At 40.1% G+C, this 22864-nt stretch overlaps 3 protein-coding genes and 1 long non-coding RNA gene across 10 annotated transcripts; 3 read left to right on the forward strand and 1 right to left on the reverse strand.

Moving 5' to 3' along the window:
* Nucleotides 1-313: 313 nt before the first annotated feature.
* LOC109771339 (uncharacterized) lies at nucleotides 314-15007 on the reverse strand. 7 transcript variants are annotated; one of them, XM_073508241.1, is made up of 15 exons: nucleotides 14629-15007; nucleotides 13691-14556; nucleotides 13482-13605; nucleotides 12625-12685; nucleotides 12272-12547; nucleotides 11916-12192; nucleotides 11753-11821; nucleotides 11375-11684; nucleotides 11095-11290; nucleotides 10912-11006; nucleotides 10587-10834; nucleotides 10422-10497; nucleotides 9445-10337; nucleotides 2344-2525; nucleotides 314-2214 (listed from the first exon to the last, which is right to left on the reverse strand). In XM_073508241.1, the coding sequence occupies exons 2-10, from the start codon at nucleotides 13800-13802 to the stop codon at nucleotides 10992-10994; spliced, it is 1440 nt and encodes a 479-aa protein (XP_073364342.1). In that variant the 5' UTR covers nucleotides 13803-14556; nucleotides 14629-15007; the 3' UTR covers nucleotides 314-2214; nucleotides 2344-2525; nucleotides 9445-10337; nucleotides 10422-10497; nucleotides 10587-10834; nucleotides 10912-10991. The 7 variants fall into 7 exon arrangements, with proteins under 7 accessions (XP_073364342.1, XP_073364340.1, XP_073364341.1 ...); XM_073508239.1 differs by having other exon boundaries at nucleotides 10987-11011; XM_073508240.1 differs by having other exon boundaries at nucleotides 10912-11011.
* LOC141040829 (protein FAR1-RELATED SEQUENCE 3-like) lies at nucleotides 4050-5688 on the forward strand. The gene is made up of 4 exons (XM_073506947.1): nucleotides 4050-4244; nucleotides 4386-4448; nucleotides 4514-4807; nucleotides 4881-5688. Exons 1-4 carry the CDS (start codon nucleotides 4050-4052, stop codon nucleotides 5415-5417), a joined length of 1089 nt encoding a protein of 362 aa, XP_073363048.1. The 3' UTR covers nucleotides 5418-5688.
* On the forward strand, nucleotides 6883-7590 carry LOC141041582 (uncharacterized). Its single transcript, XR_012202126.1, has 3 exons — nucleotides 6883-7147; nucleotides 7228-7296; nucleotides 7375-7590. It is a non-coding gene; the product is annotated as an uncharacterized lncRNA (long non-coding RNA).
* Nucleotides 7663-9672, forward strand: LOC109771342 (uncharacterized). The gene is made up of 7 exons (XM_040398516.3): nucleotides 7663-7820; nucleotides 7923-8114; nucleotides 8195-8369; nucleotides 8443-8638; nucleotides 8903-9159; nucleotides 9245-9320; nucleotides 9409-9672. Exons 2-7 carry the CDS (start codon nucleotides 8108-8110, stop codon nucleotides 9502-9504), a joined length of 807 nt encoding a protein of 268 aa, XP_040254450.1. The 5' UTR covers nucleotides 7663-7820; nucleotides 7923-8107; the 3' UTR covers nucleotides 9505-9672.
* Nucleotides 15008-22864: the final 7857 nt, after the last annotated feature.

A 22864-nucleotide genomic window follows, 5' to 3' on the forward strand; every position in this document is an offset into this window, starting at 1 on the left:
GAATCACTCCAAAGTTCCTATCTAGCGGAGAACATAAGACGAAATTGTTTGTAAGGTACGAAACCACCTCAAAGCTATTCTTTCCGTTCGTTCTATTCAAGAGTTCGTACTAAAATAACACAAAGCTATTCTTTCCATTTGATCTATCCTAGAGTTCGTACTAAAATAATATACTCAGTCCAACACAAAGAACCTCAAAGAGTGCCCCAAGATTTGCACTGGATAAACAAAGACGAGAATGTGCATCAACCCCTATGCATAGATTACCCCAATGTCACCTCGGGAATCCGCGAGTTGAGTGCCAAAACACATATCAAGTGAATCAATATGATACCCCATTGTCACCACGAGTATTCATATGCAAGACATATATCAAGTGCTCTCAAATCCATAAAAATATTCAATCAGATAAAACGAAATCTCAAAGGAAAAACTCAATTCATCACAACAAGATAGAGAGGGGGAAACACCATATGATCCGACTATATTAACAAAGCCCGCGATACATCAGGATCGTGACCTCTCAAGAACACGAGAGAGACATTAAACACATAGCTACTAGTACAAGCCCTCAGCCCCGAAGGTGGACTACTCCCTCCTCATCATGATGGCCGCCGGGATGATGAATATGGCCACCGGTGATGATTTCCCCCTCCAGCAGAGTGCCGAAATGGGGTCTATATTGGTTTCACGTGGCTACAGAGGCTTGTGATGGCGGAACTTTTGATCTAGGGTCTCCGCGAGGGTTTTTGGAGTATTTGACAATTTATAGGACAAAGAGGGGGTGCCGGAGGCCATCGAGGTGGGCACGACCCACCTGGGCGTGCCTGGGCCCCCAGGCATGCCCTGGTGGGTTGTGCCCCCCTCGGGGCACCCCCAGGTGCTTCTCTGGCCCACTAGATGTCTTCTGGTTCATAAAAAATCCACAAAGAGTTTCACGGTGTTTGGACTCCGTTTGATATTGATTTCCTGCGATGTAAAAAAAAGCAAAAAACAGCAACTGGCACTTGGCACTGGGTTAATAGGTTAGTCCCAAAAACTGATATAAAGTTGCTATAAAATGATTGTAAAACATCCAAGAATGATAATATAACAACATGAATACTTCATAAATTATAGATACGTTGAAGACATATCAGCATCCTCAAGTTTAATTCCTACTCGTCCCCAAGTAGGTAAATAATAAAAGAAATAATTTATGAAGTGTGAATGCTAGAAAAGTGCACAAGTTTGATCAATGATAATTTCAATCACTTTTCTTAGCATCATAATAGCAATTCTTTCTCATAAAACTTCTCATAATAAAGTAGCAACCAATTCACATGTTAAGGTTCAAACAATGAATTCTCTTAAAACTCAACAAACTATGTTCTCAGTCACCAAGCAGTTGCAATTCAACTTATTCAAGAGAGTCTAAGTAAGAGCTCCACATACTCAACCATCATATAGTCTTCTATGATTGCTAACACTCACTGCATGCACATGAGCAAAACGTTTCAACCGAACACATAAAAAGATAGGGGCTTATAATTTCGCTTCCCAACGTATTCACCTCAAGGGTCATGACAACAATAATAACTCATGCTACCCATATCCAACTGGATATATGTGCCTAGATCTTTCCTCACCACATGATGCTTGCCAAAAGAGAAAAATAAAAAGGAATAGAGAGAAAAACTTTGACTCTTGCGTAAAAGTAAATGCTGAAAAGTAAAAGATAGGCCCTTCGCACAGGAAAGCAGAGGTTACCATGCGCTTTTTGTTTGTATGCTCAGTCCCTTTGGTGCAAAAGAATGTCACATTATATTGCAACTTATGATGGAAGCGCACTTTTGGCTCCGGGCGGCGCGCGCCCGTTGTATCTGGACGGCGGCTGTTAGCTTTAAGATCTGTTGCTAGTGTAGTGAATTTTTTTTTAAAAGCGGGGAAAACTACAGTCTGGCCAATACAAGTTGTATACGATGTTGGGTGCAGGAACGATGACATTTCAGTGCAGGTAAGAACAACACTTTCGGCCGATCGAAATAAATTGTGTTGGCAGGGATAATCAATACGGGTGGTGAATGCATCGCGTCCTGTTTTTGTACGAGGATAGCGAACTCCTTTGAGTAGACGGTGCTGCTGTTCTTACCCAAAACAAACGAACCACTACTCTCCGGCGAGAAGACGGTGGCGGAGTTCTTCCACCACCAACCACCACCGCGCGATGTCGTCCTGGAATCGAGCTCAACAACAGAATGGAATTTAGAGCGGAATGATTGCATCTCTAATGAGCAGGTATGTTGTTCATCCCAACTGAAAATACATCGATCTGGATCTGGGGGCTGTCAGATCTCTGGTTACCTTGCTGACTGTACAATTTCTGTATTGTAGCGAACTGGTTAACAGTTCAGAACGGCCGATTCAGCTGCCAGCACTTGACGAAGTCGTAGAGAGCCAGGAGCTTGATGACTCTCCAAGCGAAGAGACCCAGATCGATCTTGTGCGTGATGTTTCCGAAGAAGACAACTCTGTTTCAACTAGATCTGTAGGAGGGTGGATCAGAAGGTATGTCATTCTAGCACAACAAGGATCGATTTCAAAAAAATTACACCGCAGACTATACTGAAAAATCTTGGCTATAGCAATGCATAGGACTGTTCGATTTGTAATAATTATGACAAAAGAAACGGAAAATTTTGAAAGTAGACAACGTTTATTCAGCTCTCAAACGTTGTATACAGTTTTGAAGCGGAATGCCATGTTTATTTTCCTGATGTTTTTTCAAACTGCATATTATGTTTAAATGTAAATACTAACATTAAGTCTGCATGTTGTTATTGTCCAAGTGAAACAATTAATTTATTAAACTATTTTTTTCATTTAGACCGAGGCATGGGGTCATGCCAGATGAAAGGAAGACTAAACCAGATAGAGTTGCACCTCTGGAGCAGGCTTTGAGAGGGTTTGCTACCAGGAAAACAGATGCAGTGGTTTCACCTTCGGTTGGTCTGGTTTTCGATTCTTTGGGTGAAGCTTATGATTTCTACAACCTATATTCTTGGGAGCTAGGATTTGGCATCAGATGCGGCAAAAGCAGAACCAACGTTAGGGGCACAAAATGCATGCAAGAACTTCTCTGTGGTTGTTCTGTAAGTTTTTTCTGACAATAATTTATATTCATTTACCGAAGAGTTATAGTGCAGCTAACTTTGAATTTTATAAATAGGGGAAACCAAAGAAAACTAATACCACTTCCTGCCGTTCTGAATGCCCCGCCATGTTACGCCTTCTAAGAACAGAAGATCAAGGATGGTTTATCTGTGAGTATAGGAATGTGCACAATCACGCTATGCTAGCAAATTGTGCAGCGAAGTTGCATTTCCCGTCACATCGTCATATTGAAAAATACACTAGAGAGCTTGTGTCTCAGCTTCGTGAGAATAACATAAATCTAAGCAAAGTTTACAGTATAATTGGCACGTTTTTTGGTAGAATAGAGAATGTACCTTTCACTAAAAGGTGCCTTAGGATGCTATGTGGAAAAATAAGCAAGGAACAGGCGGATGACGATGTTAGGAAAACTATGGATTTGTTTTCAGATTTGAAAGAAAGAGACAGTGAGTTCCAGTATACAGTTCAAGTAGACACCGAGAGTAGGATAAGAAAAATTTTGTGGACTAATGGACGTAGCAAGCTCCAGTACCATCATTTTGGCGATGTGGTTACATTCGATACAACATATAAGACCAACCTGTACGATATGCCTTTCGGATTGTTTGTTGGAGTAAACAATCACTTCCAGAGTGTGCTTTATGCCGGCGTCTTGATGCGTGATGAGAAAGTAGAGAGTTTTGAATGGGTTTTTAGCGAATTTGTAAAGATGATGGGAGGGAAGAAACCAGTTACAATTTTAATAGGTAACACTACAGCAGCACTAATGATTCTGTTTCAAATTTTTAACTAACAAAAAATCAATGATGATCTAAAATGAATCTTATTGATATAACAGATCAAGCTAGGGCTATGGAGGTTGCGATTATGAATGTATTCCCTGGGACGACTCACCAATGGTGCAAGTGGCATGTGTTAAAAAAGCTAAGGAGTCACTAGGGAGCAATTATACAAACAAGTCAGACTTCAGGACAGAGTTTCACCGTCTTTGTGACGAAATGCTGACTATAGAAGAATTTGAAAACGGGTGGTCCAATTTAACTGTGAAGTACGGGTTGGCGAGTAACACATTCCTAGCTCAAGTTTACGAGGTTAGGGAGAAATGGGCCAAACCATATTTCAGTGGTAAATTCTGTGCAAAAATGACAAGAACACAACGGAGTGAGAGTGCGAACCACATGCTTAAAAATTATGTGCCACCAGCATGTCCAATGAACGTTTTCGTTAAGCAGTATGGCAAGCTACAATATGACAGAGAGCAGGAGGAAGGATTTCAAGACAAAAGGACAAGGCTGGTATGTTTGATAGAATTATACTTACATATTTAGTATGTAACTTGAACTGACACTTTTCACTTTAAACTGCAGGGGGGGCTGTTATAAAATCTAATCTCCCAATTGAGCGTCACGCAAGCAAGATATATACCAGAACAATGTTTGAGATGTTTGGAAGGGTTCTTTATGTAGCTAGTTACTATGATGTTGAAGAGATAGAACCAAGAAGGAAATATGCAGCCATACACGGTAACCCTGAGCAGAGAGATCCCTGGTTCAAGACTAGGTATGAGGTTGTTATATCTGAAGATCAAACAAAGTACACTTGTGAGTGTGGAAGATATGAACACATGGGAATGATTTGCTGTCATATACTTAAGGTATTTTCTGACTTTTTTTAAATCAGACTAATGATTATGTATACATTTTAACTGATGGTCTTTTCGTCTCTAGGTAATGATCATACTAGACGTTAAGAAAATCCCGAAAGCACACATAATGAAGAGATGGACAGTAGATGCTCGTGATGTTTTGCCTGATCATATAAAGCATTACCAGAGAGACATGGGTCCACCAGATGCAATGACATTCAGGCATTCTGCGATGTACATAACTGCATTGGAGATTGTTCATCTTGGGGACAATAATCCAAAGGCTTTCGAGTCTGTTATGAGTGGGCTGTGTGATTTGAAGCAGAGAGCAATGGCATTGAGCCTGGAAAAAGATGGACTAAGCGTGGCTGAGAGGTCTAAGGCATCTAGCATGACCAACTCGGTTGGTTCTAGGGCTTCTTGCAAAACACTAAAAACAAAGCGACCAAGTGTTTCTAAAGAAACAATTTCTAAATCGTCTCATATCAATCCTGTGGAACAGAGCTGCAATGTTAATGTTGAGGTCTCTTCAAGAGAGGTCATGTTAGCACCGGAAAGGCGTCTGTCAACGCTGCTATCCCAATGGCTGCACTTGTGCCTGTTGATGTTGAGAGTATGAACTGTGATGCAGAGTTGGCACTAGCACCAAACGGTCCTACTGAACCTGATATTCCTGAATTTGTTCTTCATCCTAGTGTTGGTAGAATCCCTAAAACAGGTCACAGTGTTCTAAAAAGTTCATTTGCACCTAAGGATATTGCTATAGCTGTAGCAAAGTGGGGTGAGAGTCCAAAAAAACAGACCAGAGAGATGGGCCTGGGTGGGTTGCTACATGTAGATCATTTTACTCACTTTAGCAGGAACCATTCTCTTTTCTGTCTGCAGTCTATAGACACTAGGAGGAAAAGGCTTGTTCTAGGGAAAAATAAATTTGCTCAGATCAGTGAGAGATCGATGTCTGCCATATTAGGTACAAGAGAAGGTGGTGGTGTAGAGATTCAGAGAGTCAGAGAAGGTCCTACGACAAAAGAAATTTTTATGGTCAGAAAAATGCTAGACCTTGATCTAAACCATCAAGAAGTGAAAACACCGGATCTTTTGAAAGTTTTGTGTGAAGACCATCCTGAGGAGTTCACCAAAACAAGGGCGATAAGATTGAAACTTGCCTTGGCAATGTTAGTTCTGTCAGTTTTCTACAGCCCCAGAGACAAGAGAGGATATGTCCCAAAGGATGCATATCTACTGGCATATGCTCCTGAAAATTTGGACAAGTTAAACTGGACCAAATACGGAGTTGCTGAGCTTCTTGATGCTGCTGCTAGAGTTCAGCAGTATGTCAATGCAAACCCAGGACCTGGACTCACTATCTTTGGTTGCCACTACTATCTTCAGGTATTAGTTTTCCTTTTTTTGGTTCTGTTGTTGCTATTTCGGTCTGCATTTTACTCACATAAGCCATTGTGTTGATTTTTATAGGTGTTGTATTTCGATTCTGTGGATGCTGGAGATCAGAATGTCGATCCTACTGTTTGGCCTAGGATATGTGTCTACAATGCTCCAAAACTTTTTGCTCTTATTGAGAGGGACACCATGAATTATATATCAATGAGGGTTTACGGCATGCTGAGAGTGAGTGAGATAAACCTGGTCTAATAATATTATTGTTGTAAGTCAGTGGTAGTGCTAACATTTAAATTTGTCCAGCCTGATGTGAAGGAACAGGTGGCCAATCTGAAGAGGCAGAAGCGAACGGCAAGCGGGTCACAACTTAGAACCGTTCTCAATGAGCAGGCGGCTGTCATTCTAACTCATGTTGATGAAGTAATGTTAGCGCTTCCAGACAACAATGTTGCATCCAAAAATGCGGGGAGGTGCATGCCTGAACAATTTGGGGAATGTAGCGGTGGATTTCATGGCTCAAGATTTGGTGACATGCCAAAAACAAGACTCTCTGGGATGGAAAGCTAGAGGAGATTAAGAATATAGTTAATCAAGTGAGTGGTAAATCTTTGCACATTATGGTCTTACTACTTGCCCCCTATATATAAACTTATAGAAAAGTATTTGATCATATTTTTTAATAGGCGGAGGTTTGGCTCCGAAACGCAATTGCAAGTATGGAGCTAAATTGTAAGCTAGCTGATGACAAGTTCTCAGAAGAAGTAAAGAGGCGAACAACCATGTTTGATGGTTCAATAAACACAATGGTTGCAAACCATAGAGAAATTCAGAAGACAACAAAACTTCTTACCTTGCAATACTTACACAACCGCCTCATTGATCATGGTGTTGGAAAGCACATGCCAGGCTTAGAAAAACACCTCAACATGATAAATGTCCTACTTTCAGGTTTGCATCATCATCTTTATATTAGAAGAAGTTATGCACTAAAATTCTGAACTAAGAAAAGAATGTATTCTGAAATGCAGGTGGCACTGTAGGTGGAGCGCAAGGGGCTAGTTCAAGTTCAGCGCCGTTGATTCCAAGAGTGCTTGATGGTAAGTCGAGCATCAAACCTAGTTTAGTTTAATAAGCCATGGAACAATTGTAAATCAAATGGTTTGCTTTTTTAATAGGATTACTTGGAACTAAATCATCATTTGGTGGCCCTAACTGGAATGGTGTCGAGCATAATATTAGAGCACACCATTAAAGCACACTGGTGCTCAATCCAGTGCCTTTACGGTCAGCACCAGTTAACTTGAATGGAGCACGAGTAGAACCAATAGAAGTGCAAGTTTGCGGATCAACTATACGGCAAAGCAATGGAAGTGCTTTCTCAAATTATGGAGGTAAGATCATATGTTAATAGTGTACTTAGAACCAAATGGTATAGACTAATGAAGGGTTGTCTTAGTTGTTAGATGGGCATGAAAATCCTAAGAGGGCGACACTGCAAGTCTAAGCGCTGTTGTGGCCCAGGAAAAGAGACCTCGAGATGATTCTGCGGAACATGTTTATGGGAAAGACATTACTGGAGATGATGGTCAAAACAATGTCTCTGTGGTGCGAAAAAATGGAGGTAAACCAAAAAAGGAACATACATTACTTAAATGGTAACATCGGGTAGTCCTCGATACTAATCTTTTGCTCCCCTTATTAATTGGTGTTATTCAATATGCAGATGTCAGTGCTGGTTGCAGTGTTAGCGGGGTGAGTGCTTCTCCGAAGCGAGCACGAGGTGATTTAGGACATGAGTCTCGAGGCAAAGAGCCCCGTGTTCATATTGGCGTCAGTGCTTCTCCAACGCAAAAATGAACCGATATTGCACATGAATCTGGAGGCAAAGAGCTAATCGAGTACACAGCAATGCGTAGTGAGTTGCTTTTTTGCTCTTTACCATAATTTATGATGCATTTCAAATTGCTCTCTTACATCCAGTAACAAAAAATTCAGGTAGAAGGGCTAGATTAGAACCAAACTACTTGATGATGGAGAAACATGTGTACTCAGATCTACCTCCAGCAGAAAACCCTTTCCACTACAACAAGAGGATAGTGTTTCCTACGCGTGATACAGCTAAAGATTTATATGATAGACTGTTATTCTCTGACTATGCCACAACAAAGAAGTAAGCACGAAAATATATTCTGTTAGTGGCATTGCTGCTATGGAAAAGTTTCATCTCTATTGTCATTGTCCAGGTTATGGTATGTTCATATGGATCCAACTCTACTTAAAATAAGTGGATCTGAGCTCATTGAGGTCTTCCAAGAATTTGGGATTTTTACCAGGAAGACCTACGAGCGTATCAGAAGGATGCTTGATGAAAATGAACACGGATGGTATGGAGAACAAGAGAGAAGAAGGTGGCGCAAAATCTTACCAAAGGAATGGGTGGTGAGTTTGCAAATTTACCAATTTTTTGGTACAGAGTTGCTTCTAATAGCTGATATATAGGAAATGGTGCTGGAGGGGGGGGGGGGGGGGGGGGGGGGGGGGGGAAGATTACATCAATAGTAAAAAGATGAGACAAATGTTTGCTGGTGGTCAGTGTGATTATGCCTTGGATACATGTCAGCTGGTATGGAAACAGAATTACTTTTTATTCAAAAATTCCATTGATAGTTGTTGAGATGCTAATTAGTATTAATATACTTGCAGATTTGGGCCATTCATGAAACAACAGAAGGATACTGCATCATGTATGCCTTTGATATGGACCTTGAAATTCTACATGTCTTTGACCCGAAGCGCACATGTGCTGGAATAAGGATTCTGGAGAGGCTTCATCATGATACTTGTGAGATACTACTGGATGGACTTCTACGGTGTGTCGATGCTTACTTTGAAGGATGGGAACATGACAGATCAAGATGGAAGTTCAAATACCATGATTATGTTAATACTCCTTGCCGCACGTAAGAAATCAGTCACAAAAGCAGCATTCTAGACTATAGAAAAAAGATAAGTTAAGCTAATTCAGTTATATTGTTGACAATGCAGAGAGGACACACAAGTCTATGGATTTCACTACATCTTGTCTTTTGATGGCATGCATGTCCACGGCAACATTGACAAGGTATGTAAAAAAAGAAAATTATTATATGCTAGAACTGCAGATTTGCATATTTCTGAGAATGTCTACTTCTTGTGATATTGACTTACAGGATAGCGTGGATCATCTGAGAAAAAAACTGATGTACCTTGTGCTTCAGATGGAAAGCAATTTGGGTTATGACGATCCTGTAAGCGACGACGAATGATGAAGACAAACAAGCACTGCAATCTTGGTGGGTAGTGTTCCTGCATGCAGGGGGAATGCCAGGCAACAAGTGTTGAGGAAATTAAGGCTTATATATAGCCATGTAATGCCAAACTCTGGTCTGTAACATATCTAGAATGATTACTATCTAGCAGAACTTATGAAGAACATGACCACTAATCAGGAGTTTATGTAGTATATTCCTATTTATAATTCTACTAATTTGGTTGTGTTAGAAGAAATTCGGTCATGTCATGCAATTGAATTCAGCATCAACATATGAAAAATGCTTAATTTAAAAAACAAGGCGGTTAAAAAAGATACATTTCTCAATTACCAACTGCTGGAAATATGCTTTTATGTATTTGATGTGACTAGTTCACGCTTTAAAGAATTATAAAACATAACTAGGTTTAATTGTGATGATACAATTTAAACAATCATGGCATCATAAACAAGTTTGCAACGAAAGAAAAGTGTGGGTTCATGTTGCAGAATTTGATTGTGTAATAGTGCAATGAACTTGTTAACGCAAACATTATTCCAGGTTGCGTTGTGTTCATAATCGATTAATTCAAAATGGACAGAGGTATGCAATGAGGGATTGTGAAAATGAAATTGTAGTATGACAAATGTGCGTTACAATCTTTATTAAAATTCACAGTACGTGATGTCCTTAAACATAAAAGAAACAAGCGAAATCAGGTGATATGCATTTGAAGTGCTTCAGTTGCTGCCTAGTGCATCCTGCTGAGTTTGTGGCAGGTTTGAAATGTTGCCCTTGATGACTAGGATTTGGTGAAGAAGGAATCCTCTCTCTCTAGTTATTCCATCCTGGATAATTAATTTTAATCATATGAGGAGTTGTTGTGTGGATAATGATTATCTGTAGCAAGGTAAACAAAACATGATACATACATGTGTCAAAATTTCTTCCAGAGATGTCCCATTAAAATGTCTTGCAACGTGAAGAGCGCAGACGCCAGATTGATTCCTGAATGACATAATTTCATCAGAATAATTTTATATGACAAACTTATGTGCAGATAAGTGGGAAAACCTGAAAAACAGAGAAAAACTTACTTTGGAAAAATAGATGTCATCAAGAAAGGGAATTTCTTTCTCCAGTTGGAACAATCAACATGCCATTTTTGAAAGAAATTTAAGATGCAAGCAAAAAGTGCAACATGTAATTTGTCAGCAACCATTTCATGCCTTTTCTTAAGTTGGCTGGACAACCCTGAGGTAGCATCAAGGATGTAAATTGTTTTTGATAGCATGTCCCATGTGAAAATCACCCAACCTGATTCGAGTATAGCAGGCACGTGCCACTGAAACAATAAAGTAATATGAAATCAAATTTGGGTAATGGGTGCCTAACATAGTGAGGTTGTATGAATTTCATTACTAGTCTGCATTGGGATATGTTGTAAGGAACAAGTTTCCCAAAGAATTGATCATGTACAGATTTCATCAACCGGACCTTTATCACTGGATAAAACACTACTCTGCATGTGGATAAAAAAACATTAGTACAAATGAGATAAAAAGAAAGTAAAACAATTAATTGGGGAAGTGGTGTCTTGCTTACGGCAAAATCTGGTTCGAGGTAGTGGCGGCATGGTGAAGAATCGTGTGGGTAAAGTATTTCTTGATCAATTTGCCTAATACGACGAATTAGCAAGGAGAATAATTCATGGTCTATTATATCAGAACCAACGAGTTGGTCTGCAATCGCCTCGGATGACAAAGTGATGAACCTAGGGCAGGTGTGTGTGATACTGAATCTGTGAAGAAAACGATAAATGACTTAATTAATAACTATTAATTGGAAAAGCATAAAAATGTTTAGACTTTACTAAGCAACGCACCGTTCTTTGTCAGCAATTGGTAGGCGATAAATGATAGTGGCCAAACGGTCCTGGAGGGCTATTGAGGGGAAGTCGATGGTACTACCGGATGACCAATGACTAATGGCGTAATGAGAATGGTTGACAACAACTTTTTCTTGAGGGCGTGCGGATTCTTGACCAAGAATGACCGATCCATCAGGGACAGCTATGTCGTCATTGTACATGATAATTCCGCCAACAATAGTTTTTGCCCATGATTTGATTGTATCATGCTTCGATTTGCCATGAACAGCGGTGGAAGATTCAGGTTTGTGCAATGACAAAGAGCCTGAGGTCAATTTTGAATGTGTAAGACATTAAAGATATATGATGAATTTATTATGAATATAGGTGTACCTGTTTGCCTGTGGTGTGAGGTATGTAATCCTTTCCTTTTGTTGGTTGAAGATGATGTTGGACTAAAAGCTGATACATTCATGGATATCCAAATTATTAGCAGTGGGTAGATAAAAAGCAGGCAAATCAAAATTTAGTACGTACAAAACAAAGCATTTTTTACCTTCAGAATCATGTGTGTAGAGACATCGATATTTCAATCCAGAATTGTTATCCGGTGTGGTAAATGTGCTATCATTGGGTGGGGGTGCCTGATTGTCGGGTTGAAGCAGGCAGGGGATTGATCTTTTTAAACAGCCTGTGCATCTATTCTCCAACTTTGGAGCTATTTTGTCTAGGAATCGGGTATTCTCTTTCAATATGGAGTCTTTCACATCGGCAATCATCTTGAATGGTATGGCGTTGTGCTCTTTTAGCATTATACCAACCTCAGTGTATACCTGAATACATGATATGTGAGATTACTGCGGCAGGATGGAAATAAATTCACTAAAAAATCTACAGAATAGTGTATCTCACCAGATTAGGGTATTTGTCCTTCATGTGAATCGAAAAGTCATTGGCAGTGGATAATCGAGGAGTGCGATAGTGTTGCGAAGAAACATTGGTTTGCGGTGTGGTATGCCAAGATGAACCAGTGCCTATGGAAGGACTGGATTGTCGGTGACACTGTGTGTGAGGCTGCGGGCTTGGATTGTTGCTGTTAGAAGGTTTATTGCGTAATCCAGGAGTTTGGATGTCAGGTGTAGAATCCCAAACAACTCGTTTGTAGCAAATTTCAGCAGCTGGGCGGATCTGTCCCAATGGTTAAGTTGTGCATAAGATAAACATCTCAGACATGGTATTGGGAAAATGAGTGATAGATAACTTACTCGGACATTAGAATAATCTTCAATATATTTCGAGGGGTTGCTGCACTGGAGGATCATCCCGCTGAAAGTTGATAGTTTAAATTCAGATATCATTGGGAGAGTATTGTGTGACATATTGTAAATTCCTAAGTCAACGTTATCAAGGTAGAAAACCTGGCAAAAATTGCTAAATGTTATATATATGTACACAATTATTGATGGGTGATGGTGATTGAAATTTAGGAAGCTGACCTGAAGGAAAAGATGGCAACCTTCTAAGTGTTTAATGGTTCGGTTGTTCAGAATGTCAATTTTTAACTTGGATACAACTTTCAACAAATCTTTTAAAACATACTCGCACCAATTGTAATCAGAAATTCTCTCTGGGTTAACTATTGCAGCCCAGTAATCAATCGGAGCAGCATCATGCTTGGAAGTTGGTGCAAGCAAGTGTCCCATAAAAAAATAACAAGTGCCATTTTAAAACTCTCTTTCTCGATAGTTGATGAGAACTTTTCAGAGAGTGGACGGCTTAAAACTTTCTATGCTGATTTCAGAATCTGATTTCCCTTTTCAGGCATTCTGAGAGCGGCACGTATGATGTTTACGATTGTTTCTTTAGGTTGCTCCTGTAGTGAAATGTCAAGTTTCCCACATGGTATACCAAAAACCTTATGAACATCAGCATCAGAAAACCTCAGGCTCCTGAGATTATCAAGAATTATAGATCTGGCAATGGTGTCCACTCTATTCATGACCCATTTGCTAAATTTAAGGTTAATCCTGGGAAGTGGTCTGAGCTTCAGGACACCTCCCCAGCCCATATCTTGAACAAGGAAATCTTTGTATTCGTCAAACTTTGAGGTGACTGAATATACCTTCTGCAAAGACGTTCGGGATGTTGAAGTTGGTGCAGTTGGATGGATAAGCCAGAATTTGGGGTCTTCAAGAGGGTCTGGGTCTTCGTTTGGGCATGGCTGTGGTGCAGACATGTTGATGAATCTGAAAATGATAAACCATACATGGTGTAAGATGACTGTTGCCGTGGATGTGGTGCATGAAGTGAAGCAAAAATTAGAAAATGTACCTGGGTTGGACGAATCTGCAAGGGAAACTGGTTTGTAGAGAAGAGGAGATGGGATCTGGAGCAGGGGAGGAGGGCAGAGGAAGATGACAATGGAAGAGAGAGGTGCCAGCATTGTACACCGGGCGCTATAAGGCCAAAAATACGTATGCAGGGAACTTATTGCCAAAAAGTTATGACATCAACTTTAATGCCTGGCAGCATGATCAGAAGCAATGAATTATTATTCTCAAATAAGATGGTCCCAAAAAAATGCATATTCGTACTATGTGCAGGATCATACAAAAATAAAATGTGAAAATTTTAAATGTGTCCAGATATATAATGGCTACAAACAAAATCATATTAAAGTGTATGCCTTGGGGGGCAATGAAAGTCACTGAGCAATGATGAATCAATTTAGATTTGACAGAAAAATTAAGATCGAACAACATCTCCAAATTTAGAATAATACTAATTATAGCACCAAAATTTACATCTGAGCCTCTGTATGCCTTGATTGAAAATTTACACAGGGAACTTCGGAGTTAGCTTAGTGGGGAATGAGTTCATAAGTAAAAATTACATGAAGAGTACCAAGGGAGACTGAGTAAGCAAACTTCCTGGCATTCTAAAAACGGTAATTAGATATTAGATCTAAACCTATTACATCATTGGAACTACATTTTGGAGACAAGGATCATCATCACAGCAGCAAGAGTACCAAGGGAGACGGCAAGTGCAATCTTCATGTCCGACTAAATCTCACGGAGGATCATGGTGGGGGCTTGAACGGCAGGAGGAGGTGCAGGAAGAAACACATGCGACCAACGAGCGCGCAGGTAGTCGATGTACTTGTTCTCCCATTTCCAAAAGTTGCAACGCCCGATCTAAAAAAAAACAAATTAACTATCAGCCAAAAAAGGTGAAGAAAAAATACAGATTCTTGGACAGATTCTTACATCACGGAACTGGCACTTGTAGAAATGACGACCGGGATTCATGGGGGTCTCAGAGATGAACCACTGGATCACACCGAGGTTGCATCTAGGGCACCGGATGAGTGGGAGAGGAGCGATGTCTTCGGCTGCGGCTGGCAACGCAGCAGGAACGAAGGAAGACGAAGACACCATAGACGTATCTGGAAGGGAGAGATAGCTCGAAGCAGTGGAGATCCAGAAGAACAACAAGAGAAAGGGAAAATGATTGGCTATAGTGGAGTAGATGCGGCGGTAGTGGTGGAGGTGGAGGAGGAAAATGGGGGAACGAGTGCAGGAGTAAAGGCGAGAGGAAGTGGGTAGGTGGAAGATAACATTGACTGGCGATGAATGACGCGGGTGCATGTATTATACGAGGCGGTGTGGGTGCTAAATACATAAAACAAAATTTTTGTATACGCCTGTACTACGTAGGGGGGTACAAGTATTGGACAGTAGCTGATGCTTAGCCGATGGTGGGATAAGAGGGGGTGGGGCGTAAGCGGGTTCTCCATCGTATTTTCGCACTTACGATAGCAACCTTTATTATGCTGTCTATCGCATTTATTTTTTGCCATCACAAGTTCGTACAACGCTCAATTTTCTCTTACACTAAATAATCTAACACTTTTAGAAGCAATTTTTATTTTCTTTATTGCACCGATGACAACTTACTTGAAGGATCTTACTCAAACCTTTGGTAGGTATGGTGGACTCTTGAAAATAAGATTTGGGTTTAAGGGTTTTTGGATGCACAAGTAGTATCTCTACTTGGTGCGGAATTTTTGGCTAACAAAGATGGGGGGCAAGCACCACATGTTGAAGGATCTATGACAATATAATTTCTATGTGAATATGAACAAACATAAATCATTACATTGTCTTCCTTGTCCAACATCAACAATTTTGGCATATAATATTTTGATGGGGGTTCACAATCACAAAAGATTTCCAAGATAGTGTATTTTTGCATGTGAAAGTTCTCTTCCTTCTATTAATCATTCATGAATTGCTCGTATGACCAATATTATGGTTGTCAAGCTTCAAAAGATTTCACTTTCTAAACCCAATGTGAAGCTACCACTAGGCATGATATGAACATATAATTTCAACTTCATGATATTCAATTTATTCAATAGTTTACTCATAGGATATAAGTGAAGCACGAGAGTAGATGATAAACTACTCCAAAGATATAAGTGAAGATCATACGATTAGTTAAGTAAATAAGTACTAATTGTGGACTCTCTTTTATTTAAAAACTTTCAGATCTAAGTATCTTATTAAAACAACAAGCAAAACAAAATAAAATGACATTCTAAGAATAGCACACATCACGTGAAGAAGCAAAAACTTAGGCTCAACCGATACTAACCGATAATTGTTGATAAAGAAAGGTGGGATGCCTACCGGGGCATCCCCAAGCTTGAGCTCTTGTGTCTTCTTCATTCCTTTTATATGACGGTTTCCCGATAATGTTGGAGACGAAAGAGGGGATGCCTTCCGGGGCATCCCCAAGCTTAGTTGCTTGGATCTTCCTTCAATATTACCTTGGGGTGCCTTGGGCATCCCCAAGCTTAGGGTCTTGTCACTCCTTATTCTCCTCATATCAACATCTCACCCAAAACTTGAAAATTTCAATCAGACAAAACTTAACGGAACTTCGTGAGATAGGTTAGTATGATAAAGAGCAAACCATTTCACTTTGGTACTGTCAAAGACAAGATTCATATTTTTTCACACAATTCCTACTATAGCATATCAATTCCACAATTTATATTGAGCAATATAAGCCATAGAAACTAGATAACAAGCAAACTATGCATTGAAAATAGAATTTGTCAAAAACAGAACAGTCTGTAGTAATCTGTACTCCAACCATACTTCTGCTACTCCAAAAATTCTGAAAAATTAGGACAACGTAGGGAATTTGTATATCTATCACCTTAAAAAATTCAGCTCAAAATCTCGTTCCAGTGAATTTTAAAAATTCCTGGAATGTGCGCAAAAGTTTCTGTTTTTGCACAGATTCAAGTCAACTATCATCCACACTATTCCAAAGGTTTTACTTGGCACTTTATTGAAACAAAAGCAATAAAACCTGATTACTACAGTAGCATAATCATGTGAACACACAAAAACAGTAGGTAAAAGAGTTGGGTTATCTCCCAACAAGTTCTTCTTTTTAATGCCTCTTAGCTAGGGATGATGAGTTCAATGATGATCACATAAAAGATAAGGATTGAAACATAACAAGAGCATCATGAATCATAAGTTCCTCTCTCATAATAATTTTCAGTAGCATTATGAATAGATTCATCAATATAACCATCACATAAAGCATTCTTTTCATGATCCAAAAGCATAGAAAATTTATTACTCTCCATGTAAGCAATTTTATTCTCATTCACAATAGTGGGAGTATCATATGAAACTCGAATACTAAAATTTGTTTCCACATTAAAAGAGTAATGTTCAGTAAAAGGATATTCAAAATTATGACAATAATTATCGCTACTTTTTATAACATAAGTATCATCACAATAATCATCATAAGTAGCAACTTTGTTCTCATCATAGATAGGAGGCATGCAATTATCATAGCAAATTTGATCACTCGAAGTAGGGGGACTAAAAAGATCATCTTCATTAAGCATATCATCCCCAAGCTTGGGACAAACATTAATTACAGCAAATAAATTCTCAAACATGTCATTCTCATCAAACGTAGCATCCCCAAGCTTGTGGCTTGGCATATCATAAGCATAATCACTCTCATCCTTAATAGTACGAATAGCACCAACGGTATAACAATTGCTATCATCATAATTTCCCAAGTTGGTGCCAAAAAGATTTCCAAGATTATAAGAAGTATCATTATATTGCCAATCATAATCATCACAACAAGCAATAGACATAACAAAATCATCATCAATAGTGCTCTCGGACATTGTGCCATAAGTCATAGAAGCAATAGCATCATCAAGTGCATCATCTTCCACAATTATTTTGATTCATTTTCATGAGGCATAACAATAATGGGAGCAACATTATTTGGGAGAGATACCTTTTTACCTCTATTCTGTCTTCTTTTCTTCTTCTTCACCACATCATGTGTGGGTTTAACAAAAAAATTCGAGCTTCTTGTTGAAGAGATTGATTGGATAGGAAGCTCCTCCTTGTTACTTGATTCATCATAATAAACACTAGGAGGGTATTGGGAAATATTTTTCCTTTCATTAGTACTCTCTTCATATTCTGTTTGTTTTCTTGTCTTTAGATAGTTGGCAATATAAGGATTCACAATGAATTTACTGCACAAAACATATAAATTTCCTCTAGATCAAAATCAAGAAATCTCTTGAGATTAAATTTTGGAATACCCTTAGTTATACATTTCATTTCTTCATACCCCAAGAGAAGACTAAGCTCTTTATGATGCTCAAGGGTAATCAAGTTATCACAAATTGTGGACACGATTTGATCATGAAACAATTTGCATTGGAGATTTAAATGACCACGTTCATTGCAAAGTTCACAAGGATAGCAAAAAAATTCTTTCAGCACAATCATCTAGCCTCTCTTGCAACTTCATCGTTTCTAAATATTTATGCCTCTTACAAAATCTATCTTCCCTTTTTGGCGTGCATTTGCACTCCCAATTCACTCCGCAAAAATTGAAATTCTTATAGGAGACATCATTATCATGACTAATGCAATAATCATTAACATCATGGATATTCAAAGAATTCATACTAGCAATATTGCAATCATGCCCATCATCCAACGTTTTTTTGCCAAAAATTTTGTTGAATTCTTTTTCTAGCAATTGAGCACAATTATCAGAATCCTTATTCTCAAGATAGACATTATAAAGATAAAGAACAACATGAGGTAACCCAATCTCCATTTTTTTTTGTAGTTTTCTTATATAACCAAACTAGTGATCAAACAAGAAACTAAAAGATTCAGTTGCAAGATCTAAAGATATACCTTCATGCACTCACCTCCCCGGCAACGGCGCCAGAAAAGAGCTTGATGTCTACTACACAACTTGTTCTTGTAGACTAGTGTTGGGCCTCCAAGCGCAGAGTTTTGTAGGACAGTAGCAATTTTCCCTCAAGTGGATGACCTAAGGTTTATCAATCCGTGGGAGGTGTAGGATGAAGATGGTCTCTCTCAAACAACCCTGCAACCAAATAATAAAAAGTCTCTTGTGTCCCCAACACACCAAATACAATGGTAATTTGTATAGGCGCACTAGTTCGGTGAAGAGATGGTGATACAAATGTAGTAATGATAGTAGATATTGGTTTTTGTAATAGTAACAATAAAAACCAGCAAGGTAGCAAGTAACAAAAGTGAGCACAAACGGTAATGCAATGCTTGAAAATGAGGCCGAGGGTCCGTACTTTCGCTAGTGCAATCCCTCAAAAATTCTAATATAATTGGAGCATATAACCATCCCTCAAAGTGCGATGAAGAATCACTCCAAAGTTCCTATCTAGCGGAGAACATAAGACGAAATTGTTTGTAGGGTACGAAACCACCTCAAAGCTATTCTTTCCGTTCGATCTACTCAAGAGTTCGTACTAAAATAACACAAAGCTATTCTTTCCGTTCGATCTATCCTAGAGTTCGTACTAAAATAACACCAAAGAAAATTCAGATTCATAATACTCAATCCAACACAAAGAACCTCAAAGAGTGGCCCAAGATTTCTACCGGAGAAACAAAGACGAGAATGTGCATCAACCCCTATCCATAGATTACCCCAATGTCACCTCGGGAATCCACGAGTTGAGTGCCAAAAGACATATCAAGTGAATCAATATGATACCCCATTATCACCACGAGCATTCATATGCAAGACATATATAAAGTGCTCTCAAATCCATAAAAGTATTCAATCTGATAAAACAAAATCTCAAAGGGAAAACTCAATTCATCACAACAAGATAGAGAGGGGAAAACACCATATGATCTGGCTATATTAACAAAGCCCGCGATACATCAAGATCGTGACATCTCAAGAACACAAGAGAGAGAGATTAAACACATAGCTACTGGTACAAACCCTCAGCCCCGAGGGTGGACTACTCCCTCCTGATCATGGTGGCCGCCGGGATGATGAAGATGGCCACCGGTGATGATTCCCCCTCCGGCTGAGTGCCGAAACAGGGTCTAGATTGGTTTCACATGGCTACAGAGGCTTGCGGCGGCGGCACTTCTGATCTAGGGTCTCCGCGAGGGTTTTTGGAATATTTGACGATTTATAGGGCGAAGAGGGGGTGCGGGAGGCCACCGAGGTGGGCAGGGTTGTGCCCCCCTCGGGGCACCCCCCAGGTGCTTCTCTAGCCCACTGGATGTCTTCTGGTCCATAGAAAATCCACAAAAAGTTCTGCGGTGTTTGGAATCCGTTTAATATTGATTTCCTGTGATGTAAAAAACAAGCAAAAAACAGCAACTGGCACTGGGCACTAGGTCAATAGGTTAGTCCCGAAAAATGATATAAAGTTGCTATAAAATGATTGTAAAACATCCAAGAATGATAATATAACAGCATGAATACTTCATAAATTATAGATACGTTGGAGACGTTGAAAGGACATGCGGTGCCCCCATGTGTGGTTTTGGTAATTGATGACATTCTCTATGGACTAATGGTTGCATTGAGTTATATTTGAAGGATTTTTCCATAGGCGTTTCTTGAAGTCCATGTGTTGGTTTCAAGGAGTTTATGGGTTGACCAAGGTGCTATTAAGGAATTATCCAAAGATTGGTCATGTGGTGTTGAGCTTATTGCAAGCATGTCTTGAAGAAGAAGATTGTGTGATCATGCATGTTTACCTTTAAGACATCATCCAAATGAAGAGAGTTGGAAAGATTCAAGGTTGATCAAGACTAAGTCAAGAGTGAATCAAGTTGATCAACACACAAAGCGCACAAGTTGTACCGAGAGGGACCAAGTGATACCATGGTGTGGTAAGCATTGTCCATTACGCTTTGTGTACTAACCCATGGTCTACGTGAGAGTTCTTTGTGGAGTTAGGTATGTTTCCATGGTCTTGCGTCAAGAGGAAGATCTCATACAACCCATAGAGGATGACATCAAGTGGTGATCGTCATCAAGTTTGCAGTGTGCAAGTTCAAGTGGAGCAACACGAAGAGTGGCTCACCCATAATGGAGTATGGGGGAGCAATCAAGCTTGAAGCTTGCCGTCCATTTTGGTGTCAATGGAATTGTGAAGATGTGCCGAAGAGTGGCTCATCCATAGTGGAGTATGGGGGAGCAATCAACTAGTCTTCATCGAGCCAACACAATCAAGAAAGGTGGTCCAACTTGAGGAAGTCAAGATCGTCATCATCTAGCTCAAGTGGACTATGTGCAAGGCAAAGGTTTTCCCTTGATAGGTTTTCTATTTTACCGGTCTCATAGTGGTAGTTGGGAGACCGGGTTGTAGGATCGATTGCCGTACTATCAAGGGGGGCTCTCTAGTGAGTAGCTTGATCGTATCGTTCGTCGAGAGCTCAAACCATTGCATCCTTGCATCATCTCTCATGGTTCTTGTTTGGTTCTTCTCCTTGTGAGATTTGGATCTCATGGTCATCTTCTTGACAACCACGAGTTCATCGAAAACCGATTTCATATGCATCTTCTTTTGTGTTTTCGGTGTTGGAGGTTTTACCGGTCTTAATTGAGAAAGGGTTCTCACCATTTTATTTTGGGTATTTTCTCAATTGCTATTTCTTGATATTTCTATCAAGATTGTGTTTGCTCTTATCCTTAGCTTTCCAACAAACTTGATTTCGTCGAATTCGGAGCTCGTATACGAAAGTTGTGGCTGTTTTGATATTGCCTGTTTACATAGAGAGGTTGTACCACCCCATAGAGAGGTTGTACCGGTTGATCGGTACAACCGGTGTTTGGAGCGGTTGTACCGCTCCAGAATGTGTCCGGAGGTTGTACCGGCCAAGTACCGCTCTACCACCGGACTAGTTTCTGTTGTGGTGAGGTTATTGGGCGGTTGTGGGCCGGTTATACCGCTTATTGCGTGTTACCGGTTGTACCGGTGCTCATAGCGGTTGTACCGCTCCTATGTTTTTCTGCATATAACGGGCAGATTCGTGGGGACCTATTTAAGGGGGTATTTTCCCCCAATGGTTCCCCAACTCTTGAGCTCGTTTTTGCCCCCATTGTTGACCTTCTTCGAGCTTGCTAACTCTCAATCCCTCCATGGATTCTTACTAGTTTTTGAGGGAAAAGAGAGAGGAGATCTAGATCCACATTTCCACCAATCACTTTCTCCTCTATGTGAGGGGAACCCCTTGGATCTAGATCTTGGAGTTTTTGGTGTTCTCCTTCTTGTTATTCCTCTCATTTTCCTCCCTAGCATTAGTTGCTTCGGTGGGATTTGAGAGAGAAGGACTTGGGTACTCCGTGTGCCCTTGCCATTGCATTTGGTGCATCGGTTTGAGTTCTCCACGTGATACGTGGAAGTTACAAGTTGAGAACCTTATTACTCTTGGGTGCTTGGTACCCTTGAGCTTGTTCCTCTTGGGTGCTTGGGCGCCCTAGATAGTTGGTGGTGTTTGGAGCTCAATCATTGTGGTGTAAAGCTCCGGGCAAGCGTCGGGGTCTCCAATTAGGTTGTGGAGATCGCCCCGAGCAATTTGACGGGTTCTGGTGACCGCCCCCAAGGGTTGCCATTTGTACAGGTTCGATGACCGCCCTCAAGGGTCCCTTAGTGGAATCACGGCATCTTGCATTGTGCGAGGGCGTGAGGAGATTACGGTGGCCCCTAGTGGCTTCTTGGGGAGCATTGTGCCTCCACACCGCTCCAAACGGAGATTAGCATCCGCAAGGGTGTGAACTTCGGGATACATCGTCGTCTCCACGTGCCTCGGTTATCTCTTACCCGAGCCCTTTACTTATGCACTTTACTTTGTGATAGCCATATTGTTTCTTGTCATATATCTCGCTATCACTTAGTTGTTTATCTTGCTTAGCATAAGTTGTTGGTGCACATAGGTGAGCCTAGTTGTTGTAGGTTTTGTGCTTGACAAATTAACCGCTAGGTTTATTCCGCATTTGTTCAAGCCTAAACCATAATTATTTTAAAGCGCCTATTCACCCCCCCTCTAGGCGACATCCACGATCTTTCAATTGGTATCAGAGCCTCGTCTCTCTTTGTTAGGCTTAACTGCCTAGAGAGTAAAG

The sequence above is a fragment of the Aegilops tauschii genome, chromosome 2, assembly GCF_002575655.3.
Source record: "Aegilops tauschii subsp. strangulata cultivar AL8/78 chromosome 2, Aet v6.0, whole genome shotgun sequence".
In the NCBI taxonomy this organism is placed as follows: domain Eukaryota; kingdom Viridiplantae; phylum Streptophyta; class Magnoliopsida; order Poales; family Poaceae; genus Aegilops; species Aegilops tauschii.